Genomic DNA, 23081 nt, shown 5'->3' with positions numbered 1-23081 from the left:
ATTATTTATTGTTAAAAAAATTTAAAAAAAGAATAAAAAGCATTTGATTTTGTTGCAAAATTCTCAAAATTAAAAAATATTAATAAAAATAATGCGGTCGATAAAATTACAAGTTTAACTTCTTGAAATTTTAATATACAGGGGTCGGCATAAGTCAGGCAACCAATTTGCATTAAGAGCATTAATTTTTATTCTGAAAACGCGTCTACTCGACGAGCACGTGTTATCATGTTCATGACACAGACACAACTGTCAGAAGCACGAACATGCTTCGTTTTAATCTTTTTCGACAGCGTTACCAGACTTATGAGCGTTGCCGGACTTATGCCGATTTTTCGAGAGCGTTGCCTGACTTATGCCGACCCCTGTATAAAGTTTTTTTATTATATTTATTATAAATTAAAAAAAAATTGCAACATCAAAATTAATTCAAAAAATATTAATCACAACCATTTTTAATAATAGATATATTTTTATGAAAAAGTATGACAAAACCCTCAACGTGTCATAGGTTTTATAAAATTTTAACAATAAATGTGATAGTTATAAACAAATTAAAAGATGAGCACTTTTCTTGTTTTTTTGCAATAACTTTTTTGTTTATTAACCGATTTTAATTTAACAAGTCTCATTTTGTAGATAATTTTACTCCCTACAAGCTGTCTGGGAGTCACTTTTCGCTAAAATTGATGGTTTTCCCTGCAAAGTGAAAAAACCGTTTTCCTCACTTATTTGTTTAAATAGAAAAGTTAGCTAATAAAAGATTTTGACTCACGAGACGAGAGATGTCTTGTATTATGTTCCTTTAGACAATTTTACTATAATCTCGCGGATAGGACTTTTTTCGAGTTTCTCTTTTACTTTCACTAATTTTCCTGGTGTAATTGTACTTTATGGTATTCTATGCACGCAGTTACGTCAATATTCCTTAATTAATCGAACTTTTGTACATCAAATTAGAGCTTTTGATATTTTTTTTCTCGGAAATGGTTCAGTTTAGGATCCATATCATATAAGGTTTTTTTGTTTATCTTAATGTATTGTATATGAATTTTTCAATGAACAATGCGCAACTTATAATACTAATTAACGTGTCTGAGCATGTTTCTCAAAATTTTTATGTGTGAATTACCGGATTTGTGATTTGTTTTTAAATTTAGTCTCACATATCACATTTTGAAATTTTTTGAACGCCCTGTATGTTTTATCACGTAGTTTTATCCAGAATAACATTTTCTCGAAAAATCAACAAAGTTTACAAGAGTGCGATACCCCATTCGCGGACACACTGTATATAAATTATACATTGTATTGTAATTATTGTATTGGCAAACGTAGTGGATATAACCTTTTATACCATAAATCTTATCCGATCTGCAATTTTTCAGAATATTTCCGTTTTTTTTTTCTAATTTTTCGGAGACAGAAAAAAGGGAAATGACGAACATCTTACTCTGGACAAATGATTATTATCTGTGTTTGAAGTTTATTTTGTTGCGTTTACAGGCGACTTCGGTCGAGATTTTTATATTACCGAGATTTTTCCGCGCTACCGACCCTCTCGTCACTTTGCAATTGCCTGTAAAAAGGCAATTACTAAAAGTCATTTACCTTGAAGTTAATTACTGTGCTTAATTTGTTACCTAATGTCTATATTTGTACTAATGTGGTATTTCCTTTGTTTACTTTTACGACCAAAATATTCCATTTAATTCATGGTTAAGTACACTTTAAAAAAGATAAATGATACGTATAAAATGAAATTTAAATTAGCTTTTCCGCTTTACAACCTACCCCTGTACAGATAGTTATTATCACTCAAACACAGTTTTTATGAAATAAGGAGGACTGCGTATAAAGGCTTCAAGTAACTATGTAGTAAGTAGTACGGCACCTTCATAAATAGTTACAAGTTACGCGAACGCCGAGTAGACAATCAACATTGCACGATGGGCACTGTCAACCAAAAATCCCTCGCCAATATAAATCATTCGTTTACAATGAACAATGACAAACCGTTACGTCTACGCCCGAGATAACGCGTTCGCTGATCGGTTGAATAAAATCTTGTGAAAAATTACACCAATCAGCACCCGGTGAAAAAGAATGTTGCGCTTTAATGTAATCTTGATCTCTGTTTTAATAATTTTTTGAAAATTCAATATTAACGGAGTTGCATATTTTTTTTAATTAATATTTTACCACAACGTTTTTCATATAGTCAATATTAATATCAATAAATTTTTATCAAGTTTTTGATTCCTCTGATAAAATCAAAGACATAATCTTCATTTCTTTTTTTACTTAATAAACAAGAAAGACCGTCACAGAAAAACAAGGTTTCGATATAATCTAGTCTTTGAATTGCGTGTTGCCTAACGTCTACGTTGCTTTATTCGGATTATTCGGAACAATATTATTTATTACGTACACAATCGGCAAGTAAATTTTTATTTTACAAAAACATACGAAAGATCCAAACAAAACGTTTCGGTAGAAAGAATTACATTTTTATAAGATACATAGACGACCTTCGAAAGTGTGTAGAATATTCGCATTATTATTAACATAATTTTAATAAACATTGAAGTTGTACGTTCTTCGTTATACACGGTTTCCTTATTATCTTTAAAAAAATGTAAAACAAACGTCCGGCGAAAATTCAACAACATACGGGGTGTTAGAAGTTTCAGTGTCTTAATTTTAACAGACGAAAAAAAATATGACATGGGTCCTAAACTAAACCATTTCCGAGAAAAAAAATTATCAAAATCTCCAACTTGATGTACAAAAGTTCGATTAATTAAAGAATATTGACATAACTGCGCGCATGGAATACCATAAAATACAATGTTTATCACTTTTTTGAACTTCTTTATGCTTAATTTTAAAAAATAATTAGCGTTGTAATAAATTTAAAATTCATATCGAGCAATGTGACAACGGCGCGGCGGCTTATTAACACGAGGTACTAAGGTGTCCAACAATACGCAATTCAGTTGGTATCTGGAATTGGATCGTGTCTGAGTGTTTTTTGCGTACCACTATTTCCTTTTCTTGAGGTGTTTTCCAGCGAGTGCGCGAAAATTGGATTCGAAGGTGTCGCGCGTGCATCAAAAATGGTGGTGGACATTTTTGTAGTTGTGCGTTTAAAAATTACTGAATTTTGCTTTTTGGTAAGTACCTAAATTATTTTTGATACGTATGATTATTTGGACGACGTGAATCTTTGGGTACCTACCTACTTTAATTAGGTACATATTTTTCAAATTCATAATTTGATTAAAAGTTAAGTTCATGTTTTGAGATTTGATAATTACTAAAATTCGAGTTAAAATTTAAGCACAACACTATGATCGTTCTACAAAACGATACATTTTATTTTATTTATTTAAAAACTGGAAAACAATTGTCTTGAAATTTACTAAATCTTTCACAATAACAGCTCTTTACATTTTTTCCGTAGGACAAGTCTGCCGCGTGTTCACGCGATGTGCATCAGCACTATTGTCACGTTGTGATGAAACTCCCCAATATTAATTAATACTCGCCGTATTTTGAAAACTGTTAATCTTACACCACTGTAATATACACTAATGCAAAAAATTAAAGGGTCAAAAGAATTTCCGAAATTTTTCCCTGATTTTTGACAGACTGTATTTAAGTGAAAAATGGTCATATCGAGAATTTAAAAAAAAGCATTTTGAAGCTCTAAGGTTCTAGTTTTTAGATCTTTCGGTCGAAAATTTTTAGGAGCTACGGTTATCATGCAATTCTAAGAAATAGCACGACAAAAAAATTTTGCAAATTTTTTTATTTTTTTTCCGAGTTCACGGACTTGGAAATTTTTTTTTCAGCTATGCCATTGCATGGACCAGATAGCCTGTTTATTCAACTTTAATTTCCTTTTTTAAAATTTCGATACGACCATTTTTCAGCGAAATTTTGTCTTCAATCATCGATATCTCGGCGACAAATGGTCGTACAGAGAATTGAAGGGCAGTTTCGAAAACTGTAATAAATTTCCTATAACATGCTGCCGCAACTTTTCGGATTTTTTTTTTCATCTTTTACACGAATTTAAAAAAACAGGAAAAAAGGGTAATTTATGTTTTTTTAGAAAATTGACGGCTAAATTAGAAATATTCACGAAATGACTAATGTTAAGCATGACTTTTACAGTTCGATATACCCAGAAGAACCCAGTGAAGTTTCATCCCGATGTAGCGATGTTTCAAACAGTCAAATTTTTGAAAAAAATTAAAGTGTCACGTTTTTTTAGCTTAAATAGTTCATAATCATGATTAAAATGGAAAATACTTTTTTTTTAAGGTTTTCTCACATTTTTACCGCAAATAACTTTTAAGTTGATGAAAAAAATTTTCTAAAAATTTTCGAATTTTTTTTTTTTTGCTAAACCTTCCGGACATTGAAGAAAACAAAATCCAATTGTTTCCAGCACGATTCGGCTTTTGTGACCTATGCCTCTGTTCATCAACTTTTAATCAAATTAAAATGAAAGTTGATGGCCCAAACCAGATTTCGACCCAGATTCATACTGTTTTTTGAGACAAATTTGTAATTAATTTTTGTGCAGTCTGTAATCACAAAACAGTTTTTTTCAAAACTACCCTTTTTCTTCTGAAAAAAGATTTCGAAAATTTAAAACAAATAATTTTTTTCATCAATTCAAACGCTTCCGGTATAAATGTAAGAACCTCAAAAAAAAATTTTTTTCCATTTTAATCATTATTATGAAGTGTTTAAGCTCAAAAATCGTGACCCTTTAATTTTTTTCAAAAGTTTGACTGTTTGAAACAAAGAAACGGTTCTCTAGATCAAGATGAAGCTTCACAGGGTTCTTCTGGGTATATCGGAACTGTAAAAGTCATTTCGTGAATATTTCTAATTTAGTCGCCAATTTTCTAAAAAAAAAACATAAATTACCCTTTTTTCCTGGTTTTTTAAAATTCGTGTAAAAGATGAAAAAAAAAGTCCGAAATGTTGCGGCAGCATGTTATAGGAAATTTATTCCAGTTTTCGAAACCGCTCTTCAATTCTCTGTACGACCATTTACGCCGAGATATCGATGATTGAAGATCAAAAGGATCCTTTTCCATTAAAAGTCCGATATTTCGACGAATAATGGTCGTATCGAAATTTTGAAAAAAGGAAATTAAAGCTGAATAAACAAGCTATTTGGTCCGTGCAATGGCTTAGCTGAAAAAAAAAATCCATGTCCGTGCTCGGGAAATCATAAAAAAAATTTTGTTGTCGCGTTATTTCTTGAATTGCTTGATAACCGTAGCTCCTAAAAAATTTCGACCGAAAGATGTAAAAACTAGAATCTTAGAGTTTCAAACTTTTTTGTTTATTCTATCTAATGTGAAGTAATGGCCATCAAACTTGTTACACCCTGTATTTCTATAATACCGTTAAGAATCCCGTCAAAGAATGTCTGGAGACAAACAATTTTATTTTATTAGGTGGCTGTAACTTCGGGGTTGGAGCAATTTGTAAAAATTTTCAAATAAGGATCAAAAGGTACGCGTAATATCGGGTGTACAAGTTAAAAATACATAATTATGTATATCACATTTTCTCAAATACTTTAAATACGTTTAACGCAAAATGATAGAACATACAATATGTATAAATAAAGGTAAAAATCCCCTGTGAGTATTTCTTTCGTGAGATCCCCATTTTTTTTTAACGTAATTCCAACTCACAGATGTGCCACTGAAGAACGGTAGATATTTTGCGTGTACTTACTTGAGCCTACGTCTTTTTTCAGCCAGGGCAGCCATGGCCGCTGGGGAGAACACCGTGACGCCTCCCTGACCGTCAGAGGGGGCCGCCGGCGGGCCGTTGTCGCCGTCGTCGCCGAAGGCATCGTACTTCTCTTCCTTGTCCTCGTCGCCTGCAACATACACTTGATTTGGCGATTTTGTAGGCCAGGAAAATAAGCTGGGGAATGATCATTTCGCGACTTTTTGTTTCGGCAAGCTGAATTCATCACTATAAATGTTAAATATTATGTACAATAACATGTCAATTTCCACAGTCATAAAAATGGGGGGAAGATTGTTTACAGGGTGGTTAATTGTATAATTTTTACGTAAATTCACGTTTTTCGCTTATAATTTTTTTCCGTTCATTTCCACGAGAAAACAGTAAAGTACTTTTTTTTCCGTCTTCAAAAGACCTACAAGCGTCAAAAAATCGAGCGTAAAAAAATATTGATTAGATCAAAAGTTATAAAACAGAAGAAGTTTATTTATGACTTTCGACTTACACATTTATAAACTGCGTTATTAGTACTAGAACGTTTTGGCATCGCATCCTCTCATTCCTTATTAATGTCTAATAGTCCAGGCGGTATCTGTCTTACAAAGGGTATACTTGGGTAAAACGCATATGATCGGGGATTTTTGCTTTAACGGCTTCTAAATAACATCAGAAATGATAATTTTTCCATGCAAATAAAAAAAAATGGGCTTAATTGTTATTACAAAAAAGTATAAAAAAATAACAAAAAAAAATCATTTTTTTCTTGGATATCTCGTCGACAACTTAGCAACTATTCATTTTAGACAAAAATGGGAGAGGAAAGAAGTTTTGTAATTAAATTTTGATCAAGATAGAGTTAGTTGCAATTCGAAAAAATAATTATTGTTGTTGCAAAAATCGGAAAAATCATTTAAAAAATTGCAAAAAATGCTAGTTTATTTGTCAATTTTTTTCAGACACTTGAATAATACCTAGGATCTTCATACTTTTCCCAATTAAACTTCTTAGTGCATAGAATCATCACACCAAATTTCATCCAATTCGGTTCGATAGTNACATTAACTCTGAAATAATCATTACATTTTAAAGAACTTAACGTGATATTATAATAAAATTTAATTTTAGCTTTACTAGACGTAAGCGAAAGACGAAGCTTATTTATTTTTTAGGAATCAGACAAATATACTCAAATATAATATGTAAATAATCGAGATCGAAAACATTATTAATAAACAGCAAACAAATATGTTGCGTCTTAGATGGAGCAAGATACTTTTTTAGTCCGTTTTTCATAATTTTCGAATGTGCAGTATTTCGTTGCTAGCGATCAAGTACATACATAGTAAATCAAACAAGCAATATTAGGCCAGGAAAAAGAGCTGGAAAATGACCATTTCGCGACTTTTTGTTTCGGCAAGCTGAATTTATCACTATAGATGCTAAATATTATGTTCAATAACATATTAGTTTCCACAGTCATAAGAATGGGGGGAAGATTGTTTAAAGGCTGGTTAATTGTATAATTTTTACGTAAACTCACGTTTTTCGCTTATAACTTTTTTCCGTTCATTTCCACGAGAAAACAGTATAGTACTTTTTTTTTCGTCTTCAAAAGACCTACAAAACTAGCCCACGAGCGTAAAAAAAAATTGATTAGATCAAAAGTTATAAACAGAAGAAATTTATTTATGACTTTTGAATTAAACATTTATAAACCGCGTTATTATTACCAGACCGTTTTGGCATCGCATCCTCTCATTCCTTATCACTATCTAATAACTCACACAAAATATGGAATCGGTAAGTTGAATAGTTTACAAGTTATGGCCTTAAATTAACTAATTATTAGTCTGGACGATCCCGAGCATCTTCCACAATCGCACTGATTTTTTTCATGGTAGATTTCATAATATATTGAAATCTGTAATTTTTTTTTAATTTCAAATTTGCAACCTGGAATTTTTTAGCCCTAGTTGTAAAATGAAATATACGACGCACGCGCGTGATATAGTTATACTCGTATATTCGGGAAGCTTACGAAAAGAGCTATAAGTTAAAAAAAATCGTCAAGATTCCTTGAAAAACAACAGAGTTACGGACTGTCAAAGTTGACGGCCTATTGTTAAACAAATTAAGTTGGTAGCGGTAAAAAAAATACTGTCATAACCGGCAACCTGAGTACTTTCTCAGATAAAAATATTTTATTTGTGGAAGTATATTAAGTGCATAAGAAATATTGTCAAAAGTCAGTGGGTCGCTTGATTTTCGGCGAGCCGTGGCACGGCGGAAGGGTAGAGAGAAGCAAATGACAGCGAGTCTGAAGAAAATGACGATAATATTCATAGTTGTGCCGTTAAAAAAGCGAAATTCGCTTGAAAATAATATATTTGACAGTCTGTAACTCCATTGACGATTTTTTTAACATAAAACTCTTTTCATAAGCTTTCCGAATATGTAATAATATAAACTATATCACGCGCGTGCGTTGTATATTTCACTTTTCAACTAAGGCTAAAAAATAAAAAACTTTCCAGGTTACAAATTTGAAATTTAAAACAAAAAAATGATAGATTTCAATGTATTATTATGAAATCTACCACGAAAAAAATCAGTGCGATTGTGGAAGATGCTTGGGATCGTCCAGACTAATAATTAGTTAATTTGTTTATAAGGCCATAACTTGTAAACTATTCAAATTACCGATTTCGTGTGAGTTATTAGACAGTGATATGGAATGAGAGGATACGATGCCAAAACGTTCTGGTAATAATAACGCAATTTATAAATGTTTAATTCAAGTCATAAATAAATTTCTTCTGTTTATAACTTTTGATCTAATCAATATTTTTTGATGCTCGAAGGCTAGTTTTGTAGGTCTTTTGAATATAAAAAAAGTACTTTACTGTTTTCTCGTGGAAATGAACGGAAAAAAGTTATAAGCGAAAAACGTGAATTTACGTAAAAGTTATACAATTAACCACCATGTAAACAATCTTCCCCCCAATTTTATGACTGTGGAAACTGATATGTTATTAACGTAATATGTAGCATCTATAGTGATAAATTCAGCTTGCCGAAACAAAAAGTCGCGTCCAACTCTATATTTCCTGGACTATTTGGGCACACATTAAAATATTTCAGCGACAAAACGCCGAAGCGTATCGTACAGCCGTGGACAGTAAGAAGTTTCCAACCTAAACTGCTGTTGGCCAAGCTTGTCAGTTCAATTTTCTAAGCCTCTTTGAACGTTTCAAGGTGGAAATATTTTTTTGTCCACAGCCGTAGAGAAGAGTACAGGATGTGACTTTAAGTGAGGAGTCGGTTTTTTAGGGATACTACCTAGTATGTGTTCCCCATGTGAATGAATTAGAAAGTAACATATTTCTTTTATGTTTTAGCTGCCTTGAAATCTCAAATTAGTCCAGCTTAAGGACAAATTAACAAAAGGTAAATAAGCATAATATTTAATTTAAACTCATATAAATTAATCGCATTTTTCAAAACTAAACAACAAAATATCAGCTCTCTATGACTAGAAAAAAACAATAATCAAAGTATGTTTTTACTTGAGCTTTCGACGTAAATACAAAACTATTCTGAATCTTTTGATTCCAGAATTTGAGAAAACAAACTTTTAAAACTTTTTAAAGCTCAAAAGTAAATCTTTCACCCCCATTCAAAGTTATATACCTCCTACTCCTAAGTACCCCATGGCAATCAATATTATTATCGATAATGACGCGCAGAACGTAGAGAGAAATATATTGGAGCTATCCGGACTTACCTAATATCCATTGCCCGTTCTCTTTTATCTCATTAGTCTCCGCCATTTCTTCGTTCTCTCTTGTGGTTGCTGCGATCTCATTCAGTCCCAACTGTGAACCATCGGACTTGGAGGATCTGACAACTGGAAAAACGAAAGAACGTCAATGCTATGGAACGCGTGAACCCGTAGTGTTTTTTTTTAATTTGCGGCTATTTAGCTTTTTATTTTCAGCACCACTACTACTGAAAATTGCTACTTTCCAAACTAATGTGAGCTTTATCGATCGAATGGTATCGGAATAATCTGTAAGTTCCACAGACTAACATTGGTTTTTATATGTAACAGCCGGTGGTTGTGTGTACGATGAGCGACCTTCCGTGATTTTGACGTTCATGTAATGATTGTGTGCGGGGTCAACGGGTCAAGTAACTGGTATAATAACCAAGATATACCGATCTGCACAGGGTCAAGAATGTGCGATTCAACATAAACCAACATTATTCTATCTAATTCTTCATAAAAAGTGACTTTTTGTTGCATTTTACACGAGTTACCTGTAGAGGCACCCCATTTTTAAGTGCTATTGTAACAGCAAATCTAGAGTAACAATTTATAAAATTTCGTTAGTACCCACGTATTGTTGTGATTGTGCCCCACGATTGTATCCTAGAGATGGAAAACTTTCTTATTTGTAAATTTATCAGAAAACGTCATTATAAAAATTCTTGGTTTTCCCCAAACTCTAAAAAATATTACTATAATAGTTGCTTGATTTTACATATAGGTTGTTAATTTTTTTTTATTTTAACATTAACCACGAGCAAAGAACCTAATTTTTGTTAATACCAAAGAATATCACTAATTATAAGCGATATTGTTAGAAAATCCAAAACCATAGATGTGAAGTTTCAATTGTTTTACAAAAAAAAACAATTACTTCGTTTCATATCAGTTAGTTGGTTTATACATTTAGAAGTTGATTAGCAGGGGATAATTAATTAAAATTCATTGAATTCAGATGGAGACTCCCGTTACTGAATTATTTTTGAATTATTTTAACATCGTACTTGGTATTTATAATATCTCCTGGAAGTCTCGATCTGAATTCAATAGATTTTTATTATTCATTATACAGGGTGATTCACTTTTTATGATTAGGACTTTAACCATCGATAGATCTCGTCAAAATAATGTTATTTTCAAGTATACACTTTTTCTTCCAAAGGTTTCCTTTTAGAGATACAAGATATTGGAAAAAAATGTTTTTGGTTTTTATTTATTTTTTTCTTAAATTGTAAAAGCCATTTGTTTTATTTTTAGTTTGAAGTGTACGAATGAAAAGCTCTATCGATTTTACAAATTATTGTGAAAATAGGTCAATCATAGGCGTCCGTAAGGGGCTCTGATTACCCCTACTTCTAATATAATTTCTACGCCAAATTTTTCAAAATGAATATTTTTTTTACATTACGGTTTATTCTACAGCAACAAGGTCACTTAATATTTTTAAATGAAATGTTTGGTTTTTGAGAAAAATGGCTCCTTATGGATTCATTATGTATGTGAAATGGTTAAGTTTTTCAAACAAATTAATACAGAATAAAATATTTAATATTGAGAAACAAACGGAAAAGTGAAACCAATGACTGAAGAAATAATATGTCAAAATACGTATAAACAATTGTTATTCTAAGAATCACCTTCAAAGAGGATGATTTAAAAAAACTGTGCCACCTACAACAGTTTCTTTAAATAATAAAATAAAAAAAATAGTCTTAGACGTCACTTTAAAATATTATTAACAAATAACTGATACTGAATTTGGCTTTTTAGTAAGTACCTAAATTATTTTTAATACGTATGATTATTTGGACGATGTGAATCTTTCGGTACTTTAATTACATATTTTCCAAATACGTAATTTGATTAAAAGTTAAGTTCCTGTTTGAAGAGATTCATAATTACTAAAATTCGAGCTAAAATTTACCACTATCTTCGTACTACAAAATCGGTTCCTTTTTATTTTATTTATTTAAAAACTGGAAAACAATAATTGTCTTGAAATTTACTAAATGTTTCACAATAATAGCTGTTTACTGGGGGCTATTTCGTGATCTGAGAGATTTTGATACAGGATTTATTAACAAATAAATCCTATATCTCACGCTGTGTCTTATGTCAATTCTCTTTGCTTTAACCATAAATGTGAAATATTTCTGTTAAAGGTAAATGCAAATTGGTCTTTCGAATGTACCGAGAAAGGATATTTGGATATCATCAGTACATATGTGTCGAGCTGCTCATTTACCACTACTATAAAAATATATGGGCAGCGCACCTACCAATAAAATTTATATTTTTATGATTTGTAGATATAAAAAAACCTTTATCTTTAATTGATGTATATCGGCTCATTTGATACATAAAATAAAATAATTTTTAAGGTTAATGTTAATCAATGTAGTTCATTTTCATCTTTGCAACTAGTATGGTTACAGGGAGATTCCAAAATTGCATAATTTATGTTACTTACAAAACAATAATAGAACAATANGTGTGCGGGGTCAACGGGTCAAGTAACTGGTATAATAACCAAGATATACCGATCTGCACAGGGTCAAGAATGTGCGATTCAACATAAACCAACATTATTCTATCTAATTCTTCATAAAAAGTGACTTTTTGTTGCATTTTACACGAGTTACCTGTAGAGGCACCCCATTTTTAAGTGCTACTGTAACAGCAAATCTAGAGTAACAATTTATAAAATTTCGTTAGTACCCACGTATTGTTGTGATTGTGCCCCACGATTGTATCCTAGAGATGGAAAACTTTCTTATTTGTAAATTTGTCAGAAAACGTCATTATAAAAATTCTTGGTTTTCCCCAAACTCTAAAAAATATTACTATAATAGTTGCTTGATTTTACATATAGGTTGTTAATTTTTTTTTATTTTAACATTAACCACGAGCAAAGAACCTAATTTTTGTTAATACCAAAGAATATCACTAATTATAAGCGATATTGTTAGAAAATCCAAAACCATAGATGTGAAGTTTCAATTGTTTTACAAAAAAAAACAATTACTTCGTTTCATATCAGTTAGTTGGTTTATACATTTAGAAGTTGATTAGCAGGGGATAATTAATTAAAATTCATTGAATTCAGATGGAGACTCCCGTTACTGAATTATTTTTGAATTATTTTAACATCGTACTTGGTATTTATAATATCTCCTGGAAGTCTCGATCTGAATTCAATAGATTTTTATTATTCATTATACAGGGTGATTCACTTTTTATGATTAGGACTTTAACCATCGATAGATCTCGTCAAAATAATGTTATTTTCAAGTATACACTTTTTCTTCCAAAGGTTTCCTTTTAGAGATACAAGATATTGGAAAAAAATGTTTTTGGTTTTTATTTATTTTTTTCTTAAATTGTAAAAGCCATTTGTTTTATTTTTAGTTTGAAGTGTACGAATGAAAAGCTCTATCGATTTTACAAATTATTGTGAAAATAGGTCAATCATAGGCGTCCGTAAGGGGCTCTGATTACCCCTACTTCTAATATAATTTCTACGCCAAATTTTTCAAAATGAATATTTTTTTTACATTACGGTTTATTCTACAGCAACAAGGTCACTTAATATTTTTAAATGAAATGTTTGGTTTTTGAGAAAAATGGCTCCTTATGGATTCATTATGTATGTGAAATGGTTAAGTTTTTCAAACAAATTAATACAGAATAAAATATTTAATATTGAGAAACAAACGGAAAAGTGAAACCAATGACTGAAGAAATAATATGTCAAAATACGTATAAACAATTGTTATTCTAAGAATCACCTTCAAAGAGGATGATTTAAAAAAACTGTGCCACCTACAACAGTTTCTTTAAATAATAAAATAAAAAAAATAGTCTTAGACGTCACTTTAAAATATTATTAACAAATAACTGATACTGAATTTGGCTTTTTAGTAAGTACCTAAATTATTTTTAATACGTATGATTATTTGGACGATGTGAATCTTTCGGTACTTTAATTACATATTTTCCAAATACGTAATTTGATTAAAAGTTAAGTTCCTGTTTGAAGAGATTCATAATTACTAAAATTCGAGCTAAAATTTACCACTATCTTCGTACTACAAAATCGGTTCCTTTTTATTTTATTTATTTAAAAACTGGAAAACAATAATTGTCTTGAAATTTACTAAATGTTTCACAATAATAGCTGTTTACTGGGGGCTATTTCGTGATCTGAGAGATTTTGATACAGGATTTATTAACAAATAAATCCTATATCTCACGCTGTGTCTTATGTCAATTCTCTTTGCTTTAACCATAAATGTGAAATATTTCTGTTAAAGGTAAATGCAAATTGGTCTTTCGAATGTACCGAGAAAGGATATTTGGATATCATCAGTACATATGTGTCGAGCTGCTCATTTACCACTACTATAAAAATATATGGGCAGCGCACCTACCAATAAAATTTATATTTTTATGATTTGTAGATATAAAAAAACCTTTATCTTTAATTGATGTATATCGGCTCATTTGATACATAAAATAAAATAATTTTTAAGGTTAATGTTAATCAATGTAGTTCATTTTCATCTTTGCAACTAGTATGGTTACAGGGAGATTCCAAAATTGCATAATTTATGTTACTTACAAAACAATAATAGAACAATACATTTGCAGAGAAACGCGTAATCGACTCATAAAGGTAAAATTTTGAATATATGCAGGTCCTTTGCAGGTTCTGACTCAACACGAGTTTTTATATTTTAAGGAAGGTAGGTGAATACTTAAGTTCGACAAGTAGGACAAACAACAAATTAGTAATAAACGTGTTAATATTCTCACTGTATACAAGAAATTTATTAAAAAAAACTTACAGCTCTTCCGATAACTGTTATTCCACTTGAGGAAATAAAAGAACAGACCCAAAAAGGCGGCGGACGCGACGATACTGAACCAAATCAGCGTAACCGAAATGTGGCCAAAATCGGAGCCGATCATCCAAGACGGCCAGGCTGTACTGCCTCGGTAACCCCAAGAATCCGAAACGCAGCAAAACGGAGATAACCTTGCTCCGATACGCCGCGTCCAAAATACCCTTGATTGACATTACGGAGCGTGTGAAAAGAGAGATAAACCCCGGGTATCATTTGCTTGTGTTGTGAAGCTCGAGTGATTGCTCTGCCGAAGAATATGGTCGGGGTTTGAGCGAAAGGTCAACGTTTTTATTGCGACGGGGTCTTCCAAAATCGTTCGGGGAAAAAATTAGAGGCATTCTCTTCGGTGTAAATTACTTTCTTCCAACATAAGGCTTAAGGCTGTTTGACACGGTACAATTTCTTATGTTAAAAATGTTACCAGATTTATAAAATAATCTTCATAAAAATATTTGTGAAAATATTGTAGAAAAAATAATGTAAAATCTATTATCTGCTTGCCACTATGGTATATTTTTATATAAAAATATAATAAAATTTATCACAACACATGCGCAGTTGATGTTGCCGTAGATCTTATAGTTCACTGTTTTATCTGGTTTTAAAACATCAGTACAAAATGGATGCAGGAACTATTCAAAAAGACATTGCGACCAGCATTATTTTAATTATAATAATTACGCCTAAAAGAAAAAATAAGTAAAAAACTTATAAAAAAGAGAATGTCGGTTAAAAATTTTGTTTTAATTATTAATTGTAGTCAGGATTTTCCAAGCTCAGCATCTCCTTTCGCAGCAGTCATTCTACGGAAAAACGTGGAAAAATTGATAGCAGCAATCTGACGACAGGATCTTGTAAGGGGGGGTTGGGGAGTTAGTTAATGAAAAATATATAAATCTAAATTTTCTGTTTTTAATGTTGGACATCTACTTTCTTTTTAACTTTTACTTTTAACTAGGTATCATTTCCCGGCGTTTAAATTGATTTTTATGCACTCAGTGATCTAGCTCAATCGTTTAAAAAAATCGTGTTTGGGATAAATAAATGCAATTATTCATAAACTGTTGGACCGATCGGGCCCAATTTGTGAACCACATACAGGTATAAAGCGTTTTAATACCCTCATTTTTAGTAGACTAAAATTTGCCTATGACCATTAGTGTAAAAGCTATTACAACTAAAAACACTGCAAAAATTCATGTTTTTTGCAATTATCTCGATAAATAATGCACCGATTTTAATGCATAAAAATGAAATTGTAGGTTTTTTTAATACCTACTTTCACCTGAAGACTGTTTCTCTATCTTGCCTCTGAAAAATTATATTTGAGAAAAACCTCATTTTGACTACTTTGACCATTGTTTCGGAGTGGGGGCAAAATTGGCTGTACTGATTTATGTATTTTTCATTAACTATCCCCCCCTATAAGATCCCGTCGTCAGATTGCTGCTATCAATTTCTCTTTGAAATCGCTCTTTTTCCCGTAGAATGATTGGGTATGTCTTTACAGCATACAAACAGGGATGTTCCTTATATTCATCAATTAATATTCTTACTTGCCCTCTCGTCCAGGACATCGTTATAGACGCGGGAAGCGATAAATGTTAATTACTTTAAACACATATTAAATAAACATAACCTGTAATTTGATCTGACAGGTGGCAATGCAGGCTTAACAAATAACTTTGTTCTGCGCATATTTACGCGCATTTTTATAAAGAAAATTAGAACAAGTTCTAAAATTTCTGTAAACATTTATTTATAAATAAATCTGAGTAGAATTTCATATATTTCCTGTTTGTCACGAACATATTTCTACATAAAAAAATTTACTCAGATTATGTAGAAGATTTTAAACAAGAAATGCTATCACGTCAAACAGCCTTTATAAAGATAGTCTCAAATTGACCTGGTGGCGACAGAACTCAAAATAAGAAAAATATTTCCCATAGATTTGGGTCAGGACTTGCCTAATTTCATCTATATTGCAATTTTAATTTTGGATACAAATAATTTAGTTCGAATTTGTTAAGCGTTACTTAAACATAATATATACAGGGTGATTTTTAAGTTTATACTTTCCTTTTAACACTGTATAGAATGCAAGAAAATAAGAAAATTTTTCAAATAAAATTATGTCCGAAAATGCTTCGTTTCCGAGATACAGGGTGTTCAAGTTTTAAGGAAAAAATGCCTTTTTTATCATAACTCTCCTACCACTCCAGATATTTCCACAAAATTTGGTACACTTCTTTTGACCATTAAATTACATTTTTTGATGAAAAGTTTTAAAAAAATGTCTACCAGTCGCGTTCGAACAGGATTTGTATTGAATTGTTTTAAAGAAAAAAAAAGTAAAATCAATATTATGTTTGTAATACTGATTTACTTTGGAGTTAATTTGGTCTCTTGATATTTGTTCATACGACGAACGGTTTTCGTTTAAAGAAATAAAAGCTATTTTGATCCATGGCAAAATCGCTAAAATCTGATATGGTGTTTTGTATGTAAAATTTGTTTTTGACTAATTTGTATTAAAGTAAGGCCAATTACTTACATTACTACAATTCAAATGTAATGAAAAAAATGTATCAGTAGGTATTATTTTCAATAAAAGAAGCAACATTTTCAAATCGCTTGATTTAANTACTCCAAATCCCGCAAGCCGTACACTATGTAGATTACACATTACGTTGGACGCCCCATGCATCAGTTTAGCGCGCTATGAAATAATCGCTTGTTGCCAAACTATAAGCTTTAGGAAAAAACTAATTATTTCAAAAATTTATGTAGTGTTTGGGCTTCATTTTCTTCGCTGCATGTATATAAAAAAAATCATAAATAAAAAAGTTTATCGATTGGTGAAAATTGTATTACACAAAATTTAAATATCAAGTTTTCCTGATTTTTAGCGAAATGAAAAAGCGATTTTTATAAAATCCATTAGTACTGTTAAAAGCGCTATTATGTCTGCTTTAATTTAAAAAAAAAATTACTCTGATAGTACAATTATTTTTTGAGATATAACGGTGGAGACTTTAAAAAACATGTTCTCATAAAAATAGATTTTTTTTTAATTTTTCGAAATTAAAAAGATCCCGACCAACAAAAAATGTCGTAAAATACGATTTCATATGCCCAATCACATGCTTAATAAAACCTACCATGTCTGACCTGGTTCTACGTAAAAAAAAAAACGACACAATATACTCTTCAAATCGCTGCACTATTTGCCTATTCCAAAAAAAAACATTGCTAAATTCAAGGGAACAACAAACATACAAAAAGAACGAAAAATTATCCGTTTTTCGACATATTTTTTCCCTGTAACATTGAAAGTAAGCCCTAAATAAAAAAAGTCATTCTTTATTTTTTGTGTATTTGACGATTTTCTAAAAGTTATAACAACTGCGAATAAAAAAAGTTGAATTTTGCATTAACAATGGGGGAAAAATAGTAGAAAATCATATGTATATTTGGAGCAAATTTTAAAATAACTAAATATTTATAAATACTGATGAAACTTTGTGAACAAATAAATAGTAAAACATTTGTCAATTCTACCCTGAAAATTTTGCAACGATCGATCGCATGGTTTCCGATTGACAGGATTGTTAATTAAGAAAATTTAAAAAAGTTTATCGCGTACCGTGGGTTTAAATAAGGTTTAGAAAGGGCACACAATTTTTTAGAGATACTTGTTGTCATAATAAACAATGATTAATACTAAAAATACCTATGTTTACACTTTCTAACCTTTTACATAATATTTGGGATTTTTCTGTACAACAAAACAGATGACTTCAAATACAAACGCCTCGAATGCTCATCGCCTTGACATAACAATATTTGGTAGAATTAGATTGGTACTTATGGAATATCGGTGCATATCAAATCAAATCATTTATTGATGTCTAATACATTAAAATGTTTACACAAGTCAAAGAAAGAAAAACACGAAAGATGCAACATATAAGCGATACTACACTAAAGCTAAAAAAACACATTCAGATAAATATAACGTAAACAGCATAAAAAAGTGAATATTATGAACATACATTAAATATCTAAAAAATGGTGAGCAAGGAACTCATCAAAATTATAAAACGCTTTCCTCTTAAGATAGTTTCTAATTCTGGCCTTAAAACAGTCTGAATTTAGTGATTGAATCTCAGATGGAAGTCTATTAAAGAATTTAATGCAAAAATAATTTGTGCCATCTCTGGATTTCGCTAATCTATGAAATTTAGGCCTAATATTGTGTCGCTCTCTTGTATGATGAAAATGAAAATTTTCTTGTCGAACAAATCTATTCTGATTATTTTTTATATAAATGAGACATTCAAATATGTAAACTGACGGCATTGTAAGAATATTTAGCAGTTTGAAGTGCTCCCGACAATCATCTCTGTATTTTATTCCAGCCATAATTCTAATACATTTACGTTGTAAACCAAAAATTTTATCACTGTGAGACGAATGACCCCAGTTCAAAATTGCATAAGTCATGGTGGCATGAAAAGTACCATAATATGCAGATATGAGTACAGGCTTAGATACTACACGATCCAAATTACGCAGTAGGAAAATATTCTTAGATAAACGTGCGGATAAATCATTGACATGTTTTTCCCAACTCAATTTAGTGTCAAGGTGAACTCCAAGAAATTTAATGCTATTTGAGTTATCACAAGTATTGATATGGCGAAGTGTAAAAAGCAAAGATTGAGTTTTGTCAACATTTAAGTTCAATCTATTAGCAATAAACCAGTCCTTTATCAGCGGCAGCGTATCCACTGAATCCTCTGTGAGTTTAATTAAGTTATTATTTGACTTTAAAGCGGTAGTATCATCGGCAAATAAAATAAAATCAGTAGTTATATCACAATTTGGGAAATCATTGATGTAGATAAGAAATAGAATAGGGCCCAATACTGAGCCTTGGGGAACTCCATGAACAATTTTTGTTAGGTGTGAAGAACAAGAATTATAAAAAACATACTGAGTTCTGTTCGATAGATAAGACTCAATAAGGGACACGCTATTGTCATCAAAATTGTAAAATTTTAGTTTATTTAAGAGAATTCTGTGGGACACACAGTCAAATGCCTTAGTCAAATCGTAAAAATTTCCACTGACAACATTGTTTGATTCGAAATTGTTTAAAATAATTGTAGTCAACTGGTTAATAGCTAAAGTTGTTGACCTTTTGTTCCTAAAACCGTATTGACTAGAATGGAATAAATTATTGTTTTCAAAATACTCTGCAATTTGCATTTTTAAGGCAGTTTCGAAAACCTTTGCCAGAACGGGAACAAGAGATATTGGTCGGTAGTTAGATACATCATCTTTCTCACCTTTCTTAAAAACAGGAATAACCTTGGATAACTTGAAAGCTGTAGGAAATACGTTGGAGCTAATACATTGATTAATTAGTTTAAATAGTGGAAAAATTATAATGTTCTTAAGAGTTTCCAAGATTGGAACATTCAAATCGTAAGCATCTTTGCTTTTTTTTACTTTTAAGTTATTTAGAATAGTCCTTCCTTCATTAAAAGACAACTCTCTGAATTTAAAAGTCGTTTGTGACCTCGGGGCAGTCAAAAACTCGGAAGGTAACTTGTTGGGAAGCGGGAGCTCACTCAAAAGACGCTCTGCAATATTGGAAAAATAAGTATTAAAGTCATTAGCGTTTAATGAATCGCTTACAGGTGAACTGCGGTCATTTTTATTTTTTATGAGGTTCCATATTGCTGCTTGTTTATTAGTAGATGTATTTATATAGTTGTCATTGGCGTATGGATTGCGACGTAATTGTCTTCTTGACCTGCGAGTCTCTGTGGATTTTTCCAGTTTATTATCTTTTAAAATACAAAACAAAAACAAATTTTATGCAAATATTAAAAATACTTAGTTTGGTTGTTTATGACCAGCGCTTTATTTTATAATTTAAGGAGAAGTAATACTAATACTCCAGTCGAATTAGAGTTTGAACTTGAAAAAAAATATTAGTAGACATTTTAATGCACTTTATGGCGGGGAAAGGTATGTAGAATGATGATATTAACAAAGGAACCCGAAAGAAGTCACGCTAAGTTGGCAAATTGGAAATAAATGGCAAATTTAGGTTTTTTTTCAACTTTTTTTACTGTCCACGAAAATCTAGAGGACTTATCGGAAATTTAGTTATTTTATGTTGTAGGCAATTAAATTATCTTATTATACTGACATGAGCTCTTTTCTTTTTCGATTGTCTACAGAGAAAATGAAGCAAAGTAGATTGCGTTTCTTGGCAATGTCCGCAAATTTCACCGATATTTGACTGCATATTCACCACCATAAATAAATACGATCTACGAAAAAAAAAAGTTAAATACAAAATTTTTGGTTTTTGAGTTACAGGTCTTCAAAGTTGTCAAAAATAAAATTAATTTAATTAATAAGTTCATAACCCTTTCGCCTATCGCGTTAAAATTTGGTACATTTATTTGGACTATTATGACTAACGCTTTAAGAAATAATACGCCATAATAGTCCAAATAAATGTGCCAAATTTTATGACGATCGTTAATAAGGGTAATGAAGTTATTTATTAAATTAATTTTTATTTTCGACAACTTTGAAGGCCTGTAACTCAAAAACCAAGAATATTTTATTTAACTTTTTTTCTGTACGTCGTATTTATTTTATCGTCGTGAATATGCAGTCAAACGTTGTCGGTGAAATTTGCGGACACCCTGTATACAATACGTGTTTCAAATTATAGCGGTTACATTGTTAAGAAACCATCATAGATAATTAAGTTGAAGCTAAAGCTGTCGATAACATTAGATGTTTGAACAAAACATCTTTTATAAGATTTTTTAATGTCCTTTGGATATTCGTATCGAAATAAGTTGAGATTGATTTTATAATAAGTCATCCACTTAACTGTTTATTAAATGTTGTTTTTTTTTATTCTTAACGATTTCATTGTTTTTAAAATTGTATTTGCAAAAAAAAAGATCTATAAACATTTTCTGTGAAACGAACAGTTTTGGAATTATTTAATCAACTGTGGTGTAGTACGCTTATTTTGGACTAAAAAAAACTCGAAAATAACTGGATTAAAAATCAAAATTCTGACGTTCTTAACGATACAAATTCAGTTAACGTTTACCTTTATCTAGTTAAATCGCCTGCCCAATATTCACTAATCTGTGTCAAACATCTTGTTTGCATATTTGTAATGTTCGTTAAAAACTTAAACAACCTGTAACTTGCAAATTATCAAGGTAGCATCGCTACTTCATTTAAATACATCTTATATAACCAGGTGAAGTTTGACCTATGCAATTCGGAGCACCCTGTACAAACAGGACTATCGTTTAGAACAAAAAAAAATACCTAATAAATATTATACACATTATAAGTAGTCCGTTTCATGTCAATTCGTTAGGCAGGAGCAAAACAACAAACAAGTACACATTTTGCAACGCAATTTTGTGAATAGAACAAGGAAAGTAAATCCAAAGTTCACTTAACTTAGATACATTTTTTTTAATCAGCCATCGGCTATTCCTTACCGAGTTGCACACACAACACTGATCTTCCGTAACGAAAAACGCCACACAAAAAGTAGGTATTGGCTCGTATATAGGGATGCATTTATTTTGCATTACCGATTGTAGCAATGACACAGACGGTGTCGTATAAAATTTGGCAACGACTTGAAACACGCAGCGACGAGGAACAATTCAAACGCAGAGTGGCAGTTGCTAGATTTATCTATATTTTTACTTAGGACGGTATTTTTGTATTTTCATTTACAGTTCCCGCTGCCAAATATACAATTATTGAAATTTGACATACTTTATTTTCATATTTTATAGGTGTTACTTTATTATTGCCTTACACATATTTTAATAATAAAGTTACACCTTAAAATACCACGAAATTAGATAAATTATTTATTTATTAATTTATAGTAAAGATGTTCAAGTCCGTTTTTTAAATGACATTAAACTGAAAAATGAACAAATTAATTAGATGCAACTATTTTCTCATGACCAACCCCATTAGCACATACTTCGTTCAATTCAAAAAGCGGTATAGTTCAGGAGAATTACACATTGGCATGGCTGTTGCTTGACGTAACTTGGATATTAGTAAAAATCGGTCGAAAATAGTTTATACAATTAAAATATAAGGTTGCGCCAAGAAAAAAAGTTGTGCAATTTGCAGAAAAAATTAAAAACTGCAAAAATACTCAAAAATGACGTGTTTTTTTCTAACATTTTCCAACATAACTTCTTAAATATGCAGTTTACAGAAAAAACTATTACTGGTGAAATTGTTTGTTATGAAATTTGCTACAAGATAGAATTGTTTTGATACCTGCGCATATCATATTTTTGTTGCTAAATAGCCAAAACAACGTAAGAAAGTGATGAAAATCGAGGTAATTTGGAAGTGTCAAACTGACAGGCAAGAAATTGTCCAATTCTACTATAAATGTAGATGTAAGTACTTTAAACGATTATAAAACGAAATTCCAAAACCCGATCCAAATCGGT

The 23081-nt window shown here is 31.0% G+C and overlaps 1 protein-coding gene across 1 annotated transcript in view; it reads right to left on the bottom strand.

Moving 5' to 3' along the window:
• LOC108909775 (acetyl-CoA carboxylase) overlaps positions 1-22209 on the bottom strand; it is a gene marked incomplete in the record, with an annotated part of 132851 nt that extends 110642 nt beyond the window's left edge. Inside the window, 3 exon segments of the mRNA XM_023455595.1 lie at positions 5773-5920; positions 9575-9697; positions 22092-22209. Of these exon segments, the coding sequence (XP_023311363.1) occupies positions 5773-5920; positions 9575-9697; positions 22092-22173 (353 nt within the window).
• Positions 22210-23081: the final 872 nt, after the last annotated feature.

The sequence above is a fragment of the Anoplophora glabripennis genome, unplaced genomic scaffold (genome assembly GCF_000390285.2).
Source record: "Anoplophora glabripennis isolate ALB-LARVAE unplaced genomic scaffold, Agla_2.0 scaffold688, whole genome shotgun sequence".
Lineage (NCBI taxonomy): Eukaryota > Metazoa > Arthropoda > Insecta > Coleoptera > Cerambycidae > Anoplophora > Anoplophora glabripennis.
Note: the sequence above shows the minus strand (reverse complement) of the source record. Positions and strands in the feature narration are given on the sequence as shown.